Source organism: Cylas formicarius, unplaced genomic scaffold (assembly GCF_029955315.1).
Source record: "Cylas formicarius isolate icCylForm1 unplaced genomic scaffold, icCylForm1.1 PGA_scaffold_6__28_contigs__length_40554024, whole genome shotgun sequence".
NCBI classification, from domain to species: domain Eukaryota; kingdom Metazoa; phylum Arthropoda; class Insecta; order Coleoptera; family Brentidae; genus Cylas; species Cylas formicarius.
The window spans coordinates 4,354,152-4,366,471 of NW_026844347.1; the positions used below are offsets into that span (position 1 = coordinate 4,354,152).

The 12,320-nt window shown below is 33.7% G+C and overlaps 1 protein-coding gene across 7 annotated transcripts in view; it reads right to left on the bottom strand.

Annotated features, from left to right (window-relative positions):
- Positions 1-12,320, bottom strand: part of LOC132702990 (complexin) — a 444,845-nt gene that overhangs the window by 79,991 nt on the left and 352,534 nt on the right. The window contains exon 1 of one of the 7 annotated variants that reach the window (XM_060671972.1): positions 3,122-3,185. The exons of 5 other annotated variants lie outside the window; for them this stretch is intronic. In XM_060671972.1, the coding sequence (XP_060527955.1) occupies positions 3,122-3,134 (13 nt within the window). In that variant the 5' untranslated portion in view covers positions 3,135-3,185. Of the gene's footprint in view, positions 1-3,121; positions 3,186-12,320 lie in introns of those variants that run through there. One more of the 7 variants, XM_060671973.1, reaches the window with a different exon arrangement.

Sequence of the window (12,320 nt, forward strand, 5' to 3'; positions counted from 1 at the left end):
ACAATAATTATATAAACTTTTATTATTGGATATCTTGAGTTTGTTCTTCACACCTAAAATATTTTTTCTGCTCAGCTCTCGTATGCAACCTTCGAGAAATAAAAAATTCAAAATCAAATACAAAATAAACAAAAACACCTTTGATGATTGGTTAGCAAAACCATTGTATAATTTCAAATTTTCAAGTTTCGCTAACAGCTGCATCGTGTAATAATGTAACAAATTTAATATAGGTTTTTTTTTAATTTACTTTTATATATTGGAAATTTCTCTTCCGTGGATCGATTGTGCGCCAGTCCACTTAGAAATAGGTTTTCTGGTGTTAATATTCTTGGAATATGGAAAACAATTGTGCAAATTCAGTCTTTCTCATCTCTATTAATTTTTGAGTAGTTTGTTAAGCTGTTGGTGCTATTAAACACTATTCAAAAATACTAGTGCATTAGTGTGGGTGCGCACTCATTTGGCTCTTCCGATAGTTTTTTCAGAATGCATTGTATTGCATTGCATTTATCAAAAAATGCCAGTGTTAGAATGAATTTTAAATTACTAGTCAGTGAATATTTTTGCCTTTTGTTAGTTGTTTGCTTCGAAAATTTATACGTGATACGATACAGGAGAGTGAAACCGTCTCAAAACAAGTTTATGAAATCTTGAATAAGATATATAGAGATAGACATTTTGCCTGTCTTCCTGAATTTTATTTGTTAGTTAGAGAGAGCGTGCGAAATTCAGTTGAATTGACTTGAAGATTGTTGTAAAGTGCACGTTCTACCTTCTACCGCAAATCCCCCCAGAACTGGCAGGGTTAGTGCCAGGTCGTGAAACGCGAGACCAACTTACAAACGTACGACAAATAATAGAAAAAGTGTACGAATACAATGTACCAGCTATGTTCTGCTTCCGCGACTACACCAAGATATTTGACATAGTACAGTGGAGTGAGTGAGTGAGTGAGATGGGGGTCCCGAAACATCTCATATATATCATAAAAGCCCTATATGACGGAAAGAGAGCTCACATAAAAATGGAAGGGCAATTCTCAACAGGATTAAACGGGAGAAAAAGCGTTAGACAGGGTTGCATTCTCTCCCCAGTTCTCTTTGATAAATCATTAGAAGGGCTCTAGAAAACTGGGATAGCGGAACCTCTATTGGCGGGAAGAAAGTGTCAAATGATAGAAAACTCCTTCAAAGCATGGAAGCTGCTAGTTTGGAATCAGGCCTACGTCTGAATAGGTCAAAATGCTGTCTGTTGATTGCGGATAGACCTCAGACAATCCCAATACGACTTCGACACATTCATGATATAGAAACCAGGGACACTGTCATCTATCTTAGGGCAAAACTAACCAACCAGGAGCCCCCGAGTCAGAAATCAACAAATCAACAGGCGGATGGCGGAGGCATTGGGATGGCAAAAGAAGCTTTGGGTAGACTGGCTAAAATCTGGAAAGACCACAACATTCAGAAAATGATCAACATGAGACTTCTCAAAGCGCTAATATTCTCCATCGCAACTTATGGGTCGGAATCTTGGACATTAAATGCAGCATGCCGTAGGAAAATAGAAGCGTTTGAAATGATATGCTACAGCAGGATGTTAGGATCCCTTGGACGGCGCACAGAACAAATGTTTCCATACGCAGTGAACTAAATATTGGGGATCATGAAAGGATGCTTCCAACAATCCAGAAGCGTACACTAAAATACTTTGATCACGTGATAGTGGACAGCAAAAGAACGAGAGGCAGATCACCAGTTAGATTTACAGACCAGATACAAACATGTCAGTAGTGAAAGTTATGAGAACCGTAGAGGATAGATAGGCATGAAGAAGGTTTGCACCATGAATAAGTCTCGACGCTCAAGCAGAGAGAGAGAGAGTAAAGTGCACGAAAAATTTATTTTATTAAATTGTACGATGATTTAAGAATCTTTTGCAAAGCTGTCTTAATGCGTGAGATAATATTGAAAGGGCATAAAATATGGTAAACATTAAAGTCTGCAGTAAATGTCAGTTTGTGGTTTTATGTTTCTAGGTTAATTCACTGAAGTTGAAAAGTTCGGCAAGTGTTGGCATATTTCGACGTTCACTAAAGGCGTGTTCCACATTTGCATAGTTGCAAAAATGGCAAATACAGGAGGAAACAAAACAGGAAAATTATAAAAAATTATAATATGTATAATATATAATTAATTGGTTCAGCAATTAGTTACTCCCTTACAATGTAAGATCAGTTAGATAGACCCTTGTTGGCCATTTACCACATAACTGAACTAGTAAGTTTTAGTTGAATTACCAGCTATGCGCTGATAATAAACGTATAGAATAGGATAAAACCCTAAACCAACAGTTCAAATATTGCGAGCGTTGATCTTCAATATAAAACGTATTCAACCAATTTTGCTTACCAAAGTTGAAACACTAATGTGAAGTGTCAAATCCGTAATCAACGTTTTGTTTTCTTAAACTAGTTGAAAATTGTAAATTCAAAACACACGTTTGAAAAATTAATTAAGTAATTGTACTAGCTTCGAAAATTAATAAATCAAGGTTCAATGAAATTTGTATTCACAATGGGAGCTTAATAAAATTGTAATAGAGTCCTCTAAAAATAGAATGTCAAAGCCCATTCAATTCAATTCACCTGAAAACACGAATTTAGTAAAACTGGAAGATTAACTATAAGTTTCTGGAGTTATTAATTGGTTCAGTATGATCGAAATACACATTTATGCTTGTCTAACAAATTGTCACTGCAAGGTGCAGATAGGTGTGGTTTATCTGCAAGTTAATTAGACTAGAGAAAGATGGAGAAAAAGTGGGACAGGAAGAAAAAGAGACAGAGAGTTTTTCATTCAATTGGAGTGGACTGTAATTGAAACAAATTAATTGTTATTCCTTTGATAAAATTTGCGATTTAAAAATGTATTCCAGGAAGTTTCGAATACTCTCATTAAAAAGTGGAAATATCTGATAGCATGCCAATTATTATCAATGAGTGCCAAAATAAATGAGAGAAACAGGAATTAGACAACAAACACAAGAACAAACAAATCAAACAAAACTTATCCCTTAGAATGTCGTAATCGGTTAGTCAAAAATCGCCAGCGCTTACCTAAAATGTTCATATCTCGACCGTTGCACACTAGATGTCGGACTGGTTTGCGCCCGACAGTGTTTTGTTCCGCACTGCGTGTTACGTCACACCCCCACCCTGATAGGTTGCCGTCGCGGCGCACGTGGAGGGTGGCAAAGTGGGCCTTTCGCCAGTTTGGCCCCGTGGGGGGAATTTGGGGTATTGGGGTAATATTTTAAGTTCGGGATGGTTGCAAAAACCGCGATGGCAAGTGGTATGCGTGTTTAATGCTTTCGGGACGTATGTGTCGGGAGGTTGGCGAACGGCGGCAGCGTTGCCTCCTCTCGAGGGAGTTATGCATATTTACTCGGTGTATGTTTCGCTTTATACAATTCCGACAGAATCAGTTATTTCAACGTTGATGTATGCAGATAAAATTCTAAACTACTTGGGACGATTTGATTTGAGTTACAGGAAAACGTAGCGCACTCGTGGACATTTTTAGTCAGAAAATAATAAAACAATTTTAAAATATGAATAAAATTACATAAATTGTGATATATAGTTAAACAAACGATTTTGAAATTATATTTGATTACCTTTTTGTTTACATGAAGACAACTCTTATGGCAAACATATTTTTTATGAAATAGTTGTTATGTAAAGTATACATTAAACGTTATGCCTGTACCGAGTGGGAAAAAGGAAACCATATATTTTTAAATCAATCACCCAACTATTACAAATCAATAAGCCTGGTTTATCGATAATAAATAAGTATGGTCACATTATATCAACATTTTCATAATTGTCTGGTTAAGTCAGTAAAAATACCCCACTCAGACACTTTGTTACCCTAAGAATTCTTCTTGACTTTATGACTTTATTGTAATATATTAGAACATATCACAAAAGGCAAAGTTGACGTTACATATCCTCACTTAACCCACAATTTCATTAGATATATTATTTATTTGTTAATTGTTAGTTAAGCCCGTATATTATGCAACTGAAAAGCTAGCGATACAAAAGAAGGGAAAATAGAATAACAGCCCATATCAAACATATTATTTATATAAAAAAAGGATATAACAAAAGAGGAAGATAGGGTTGCATGCACTCAAAATAATTCATATGCAGCGATTACAGATTACAAGTGCCGAGTCATGTGTTTATGCCTCAAGATATTCAGGGTATATTTTACTTTCTATTTTATTATGCAGTACTATATTAATATATTGTATTTTTTCCATATCGAATCACCGAATTTCCCTAATTTTAGCACTAATCCCACCAACGGCGTATAAATTGGCAGATGTGTATCTTAGATGAGAGCTCAGCTATGATGTGTACAGAGTGAACAGCAATGGTCCAAGGATGGAGCCCTGAGGAGCACCATTTGAATCACTGTTACGACTTGACTGTTCATTTTGAAGTTTGAAAGCAAAAAAAAAAAATAAAAATATTTGAATATTGTAAATATGAATATTTCACAAGTTGCAAGTATTTAGGGTGCGCAGATTTTCATGTATAGAGACCAATTTTTTAATATTTAATGACACGCCCCTTATTTTATTTTCAATACCATAAAAAATAGGAGCTACAATATTTAAGAAAACATTTTCAACTTTTGTGCCCATTAACTGCCATTTTAATTTTAGATACAATATCATATCATTTCAGTTATTTAGTTTCGCTAATTTATAAAAAAAAATAACATACAGGGCGTTCTATTGACAAAATACAACTTCACGACTTTTTAGACAACTTGTATAATATAAAATAAAATTTCAAAAGTATACATATTCTAGAAGTAATTGTAAAAAAAAAACAAGGTGAGTAATTTCAATATTTTATTATTATTATATATTATTTATATAATATTTTTCAATATATATCAAAGTATTTTGTGATATAAAGGTTGCAGAAAAAGCGAAACAATGATATAAATATATTTTTAATGAGGTTACTATTTTAATCATATTTTAAGCGGTGTTGCTGAGCTATGGGTTTGTAGAAATTTATTTTCTTTTCTTTTTTATCAATGAAAAAGTAATTATAAAATAGGGTAATTCAGTAGAATTGATATACTTATACTTTTACATATGTATGTCAGAAAATATTTAATAAAAACTTTTATTTATGTCCATCATGTATCTTTTACAATAACGAACGTGTTCCTCCCACCAATTAACCACTCTGTATTTTTTCATTGCTTGGGTTAGTCACCCAAACCAGTTCAATTCGAAAGGGGTCGACTTGGATTTGGTTGAAACTGTTTAGAACAATTATAAAGTTCCTTCAAATATCTAGCGGTTTCTTGGTTTTTGATATTAAGTTTGATATTGTCAATATACCATTGGTATTTACAATTTACCGATCCCACCCAAAGTCGTGACTAAGGTACCGGAAATGAAAAAAAGTGCATTGGTTGCATGGTTCTCAGTATTTTAGGTGTGTTAAGTGATGTTGAACAGGAAGAGTCAATGATATTAGCAATTCGAACTACTTTTCGTCACACTAGAGCTTGTAATAGTTTTGAAATCACAACTGATCATGTACTGTTTTGTACAATTGTACATTTCAGGACCTTTCTCGAGATATTTACAAAAACAAAACGCATTTTAATAATTCCTCACACGTAATTCGCGCATCGCGGTTCGCCCGAGCGAATATTCAAAATTTGCTATTTAAATTTTTAAAGTTGTTCCTCCTTATATTGCGTCACACGTCTTCTCATTGTTGGGGTGTGTGTATGTGGATTGGAGATAAGAATATTAAATAAAAATGTTTAAATATTAATATAAAACCTTTCATGCATCCATCTTTCTCCTCTTCGTGCACATCGCTGGGTTTGCGAGATTTTTCGATCGATTCACCTCGTTGAAAATGACGATCTGAAATGATGTGTGACGTAACTGCACTGCGGATATCATTTTACATATTATTTGTCGAAGATGTCAATAAATCAATTTTCCGTGAAGGGGTCGGAACGCGTGCGAAAGGCGTGATAACAGAAAATTAGATCTTTTTGCACCATTACACATGTGTCCTCCTGTTAAAAATTCGATAAACTCTATATAAGGGTACGCGATCCTTGTACCAAGCCAGAACTTTGAATTCATTGATACGAACCTTTGATTTTCTAATAATTTGTAGGTCTCTGAGTTTTGAAATGAAATCGCTTACGTAACCAAGTTCGATACTCAATTGATTCATTCAAATTTAGTTCATTTGATAAAGTCTGAAACTTTATCTGTGGGTGAAGTGAAGTTTTTAGCGGCAGCTCTGTACACACTAACTTTGGAATTTTCCATAGTGAGGCTATTTACCATATGTGTCGTAAGAACTCGTACGAATCTCTAGCTTCATGCACGACATAAAGGCAATAAAGTTACGTCCAGACGAAACTGTCAGGATGCAGAAAAAAATATGTTTGACAATTACTTCACCGTTTTGTAGAGTTTAGGTATATGTGTGTGAAATGGAATAAAGTAGATGGAGCACACCATGATACTGAATCACGGCGGAATACCGAGACAAAGGAAATTGTAAAAATAGAACAATTAAACAAGAAAGGACTCTATAATTGAACTTACCAAATTCATCGAACCTGACGGACATTCAGGAAAGCACGAGTAATTTCATGATTTTGAGGACGTCGTTTCACAAGTACTGATTTCGATCATTTACATTTTTTTATTATTTGAAAATTCCTCCATGTTACTGAATTTTTGTAGGCAGAACAATATAAAAATATATATTTTTCTTTATTCTTGGTTTATATCGATTGGAGACTCTTATTTGATGGGCACAAATTAAACTCCATAGCGGATATGTCATCCCCACTAAAAATAGATAGCGGACTAGCCAAAAGTAAGCATTCATTATTGTGTGACCGTTTCTGCATGGTTTGCAGTATTTTAGGTGTGTTGTAGATTATCGGTGGTATGATCTAGATAGGCCATGGATTGAAAATGTTAAAACTAAATGCTAATTTGAAACGGCATATTGGAATGTGGATACACAGTGTCACTACTAAAGTCCGCATCATATAGGATTGTTATAGTTTAAATTATTTAATTAATTGTTATATTGCATTTGAAGTTAAGTTTATTTTCAAAAATAACTTATTTTTTTAAATATTTTTGATGTGGCAAAAGTTTAAAAACTTTCATAAATTAGTTTATTTATCACTTTCGGATAAAAATTTGCTAATTAATTAAAACTGACCACGTATGATGCGGATTTTAGTGGGGACACGGTAGAATGTATTTAGTGTTTTCTGTAAACTTCACTTCGACGAGTGTGTATTTGCTTATGTGCTGGTGTTTTTTGGTTTTGGTTTATACAAGCAACTTAGTTTCATTTTTTTTTTCACTTTTTGCGATAAAGTGCGGTTAATGAAATAAGATTTGTGTTTGTAATCTGTTATTGGGCTGTGAAGTTTGATGATTGAAATTAAATAAATAAATAAATTTGCTAACGTTCAAACAGTAATGACACAACGCTGAGTAAAGAAGCAGTACTCAGTATGGTTTCGATTCTCTACTGTTAGTCAATGCAGATGAACGCGATTTTTTTTTCAACCACAGTATTATTCGAAATTCAAATGCAAATTTGGATTATGACGATTCAATAAGGAAAAGGTGCTCGCATCAGTGAAGAAAACAGTTCAAAATTTTGCACAAACCCGGGAATTGTGGACAGACAGGTTTCCAAAAAAAGTTGTTGGTAGTAGCATTAGCTAAACTTTTTTGGCAATTTAGTAAACATCCGTTGTTGTCTCAATAACACACTTCCCCTTTTAAGCGAACCTGCCAAGCCGAGGTGAGTGGGCTTAGTATAAGACTGACCTCATGGAGTAGGATGTAGGATTGGGGCAAGGACAGCTCCAAATTGCTTGCATGCACTGGGGTTGACTACCTGCCTTGGAACAGTACGCAGCATATTCCAAGCGGAGGTGAAAATACTTAACATGCGGCGTTAAAAGCATCTCAATGAGCCGTCGAGAGAATAGGAAACTGCCAAGAGGCCCTATCCATGTTAGGGTGTCGTAATAAAGTAACACTAATATCAATATGAGGGCATTCCGGACTGGAATGTAACGAAAAAGTTAACTTTACAGCGAACAGGGAAACAGAAGCATCGCCAATGAATATATAGCTAATGATGGTTATATGACATGACAAGGAATGCAATCAAAGCATGGATAGCGAAACAAACTCACGCATACTAGCTTCGGTAAGCAGAGCTCGTCTATTCGAGGACAGCGATAGAATGTCCCACGAAAAAACGCACGGCCGACACCCTATTAGAAATGAACAAATCAAATCTAAAAAATTCTCTTAGATATGCAGACACTGCAGCCTCAAATACCATATGTACATACTGTGCAGATGTCCGGCGGTGGAAAGGATATCTACTCAAAGTTGGCTTCTGAAACCCTCACACTTTAGGATATGAATAGTTACCTCCCGCATAGAATTACAGTTTTTGTACGAAAGCTGGGTCTGATGGGTTAGTCTCTCGCTACAGATCATAAGGTCGCAGCCCAAACGTTAATCGTTTATCAATGTATTATTTTGTGGACCAATTCCTTAAAGATAGAAAATTTAAAAAAATATTAAAAACAAATTAAATAGTAAAAAGGATGCCTCGGTTCGTCTAGAAAATATTTATGAAGAAATAAAAATACCATTATGCTGAATAAGTTACAAATGCCCGAAAAAATGAAAAGAAAATTTACACAAACGTAAAATTGCGACTTAGTAAGAACACTGCTCAATGACTAACAAATTTTGTTCCATAATTGGGAATTTAGATATGAGATTGAGTTTCCCCATGCCTGTAGTGGTTTGTTGAATAAATATCAATCTACAGTAGACATTCAATGATGTATAGTTTGGGTCAAATAAATATTTAATTATGACCTAGCAATCGCAGCCATTTTCTTTGTATCTAGATTGAAAAAATATTTTAAAAAAATTAAGTGAAATAAAAAATCGGGAAACACTGTGTAAACAAGTAGATGAAACTGGGATCTCAAAAAGCGCCAGAATTGTTTTACTTTTGTTCAGGTAATTCCAATGCAAATAGCAGCAGTTTTATATTATTCTTCGTCGTTCATCGCAGTTCGCTGCAAAACGAAAGCAAAAAACTTTCCCGTTTAGTTTCGTTCTGAGGTTTCTGCGGCAAATGTGCTCAAACTTCAACTGCATTCGATCTCTTAATAAAAGAGGAGGAAAATCCCAAGCTCGAATTTGTAATTGAAATCGTGCCAACTCTCGCTGAAATAGAGAGATATTATTACCCTAACGCTACGTGTCCGATATTTCGTACAAGAAAACCGTTTGCCGGCTTACTTTGAATTCAAACCACTTTTCTCACCGTTTCTATATCGTACACAATCTACGGGAAGACGAACGCCCAAAAGTGCGGCAAAGATCTTTATTATTGAAATTTGAAATACGCGAGGTGCTTTATCAAATTCAGCTGACGCAGCCAGTAGCAGTTTTTCTTGTTAAGGAAAATACGACGCGACGGAAGACAGATTATTGGGAAAGTTCGCAGATGGGACTAAAGTTCGGCGTGGCGCAAAACGACCATAGAGAAATCAACTTATTTAGATTTAATTTGAATACGCACGCAAAAGCTTTAAAGCGTACTTGTTTATTTTTATGCTGCCAATCCAGATACATATCGACTTATAGCCATAATCTTTGATAATCATGTTCTAAGATAATAAATTGAAGAAAATTAGATGAGGTATGTGTGCTTTTATCAAGATCATGGTGTGGTGGGCGTTGATTATGAAATGATTATCGCCCATAAGCTATTGATTGGGTCCCAGTTGATATTATGATATATTGTTCGCATCTGACCGACAGCAGGCATCCATGCCATTTTCATTGGTTTCTAACAATATAGCAACATTTTTATAACCGAGGGACTCCGCAAATTAAAGGATTCCAAAACTCCAAGAACAACTCGTGCGTTAGACGAAATAGCATTGATATAAAATCCTTTATGATTGTTTAAATTGACTATACATTAACTCATGATTCATAAAATTGCTACCCAACTTTGGGGAAATTTTACTTCATTTTTTTCTCTCGAAGCTCGAAGAAGAATTCCTGGAGCCATACCTCGGACAAATTAATTCATTTACATTTCCTCGGTAACCTGCTGCAAACAATGTGCAAACTTTTTTTTTACTACAGTGGGCATTCGATGATATCGGTCAAATAAACTTTTAGTCATGACCTAACAATTGCTATGAGCAAATTCATATGCAACAATTTTCGAATATAACTCATTTGTATCTAATTTCCCAAGAAATACAAAAATCTGGAAAAAATTGTGCAGACAAGTGGATGAGACTACTCTCAAAATCCACCAAAATTGTTTTTGTTTTACTCGCTGTGTCTATATGCTACTCTATATTTGTTAGTATTTTATTAATTTGTGTCTGTTAGAATTTGTGATATATGAGAAAAACTTGAGTATGTAAGATGTTTAGATAGTCGTCAATGCTCAAGTACAATAAATATTTTTTAAAATTTCGTATATACGCTGCCAAAACTCTCATTTGTTTAAATGTATTTCGTTTGGTTATATTTGATTTTTTATTTACTTTAATTACCCGTTTCCGACTTACAATATAATAGTCAATTAAACTTGTTTACTAGTTTAGTAGGATAAGATCAGTTCAGATGTTCATTTAAATATTAACCATAATTTTTGTTTTTTCTCTTAAGTTTTTATTGTCAACCCTTAATTTTTATGCAATAGTTGAAATTATTGAGTTAAATTCACAATTTTTGAATAAAATGGAACAATATGAATATTTTACATGGGAGTGAAGTAAAAATCTTATAAGAATAAACAATTGCTTATCTAATTCATAGTAAGAATAAGATATAATGTATATTGTTTCCGTATTTTTCTGCGAAAGGCAATTGAATGAAATGCAACTTGAAAATACTGTCTATACTTGCAGAACTCGTTAGTAAACGTATAGGGTTTTCCTACCTATACATCGTGTTACTGGTTCCTTTTTTCCAAAAATCCCACTTTTTTTACCGGGTTTTGATAATAAATGATTCTATCTAAGTGACAATTCGAAGCTGGCGTAACCTTATAAATCGCTAGCAAAAGGTTGCGTGTTAACGTTATAGTTGGAGTCGAGGGTCTTTCGTTCCAATTTGGGGAATGATATTTGTAGTCAAGCCAAGGGTACAATGGAGACTATTACATAACTAGTGTTGAGCGTCTATAATTTTATCCGGATTATTATTATCTACTTTAAAATATTACTCAAATTAGATAAACAAATTAATTAAACATTCGTCGACCACTTAGTTTCGTGACAAATATTATTATATTTTATTGTTATCAATATCATTACATTGACAAACAATAAAATTTGCTATGTAAAATTTTGTTTTTATATGAAAACATTTCCAAGGCACTTTTTTAGGTTAAATTTAGTTATTGAAATAAAGTATTTTAAAACTAACAATAGCTTAATAGTTATCATCAGAAAAATCATTTTTTTATATTGACATCATTTATGTTTTTAAACTATTATAAAGAACTCACTGTGCAGAAAAATGTAAAAAAATGTAGTAAAATGAGGTATTAAAAAAAGTTTCAAATTTTGAACAAATTGGCTTTATTCGTTGCGACGGTGATATAGCAAAGAAAATAAGTACTGATAGTTGTCAAAATGTCATTTTGGCTGTGAAGTCGCTAGGTTTTAGATTATACTTTTAAATAAATTCTTTGCATAATTTAATAATTTTATAAATTACTTTTTTGGTCTTCCCTTTTCTGACCACTGTTAACTAACTAGTCTGTGATGTTATCTTCCGAAAACGTCTAAACGTTGTTTGGTTACTATCCCTGCCGTCTTCCAGGCTTTTATAAATCAAACCGTCATATCCCATTGATCTGAAAAACTAAATTAAAGCATAATGTATTCATCAAAATTGAAATTATTATATATATAACAATATTACTAGTTTGAAAAGATTGTAATTAGATTATTAAATTTTACGAAAAAAGGTGCTTTGTGAAAGTTTTCTCAAAAAGAGCGACTTTTAAAAAAAAATCGAAAAACACCCTAAAACTTTGAAATACTGACAGATATTCATGTGCGATTTTTACCATAATTTTTTTTAAATTAAAATTGAGCCCCAGATACCCGTCAGAGATATATTAGTTTTAGTCTATC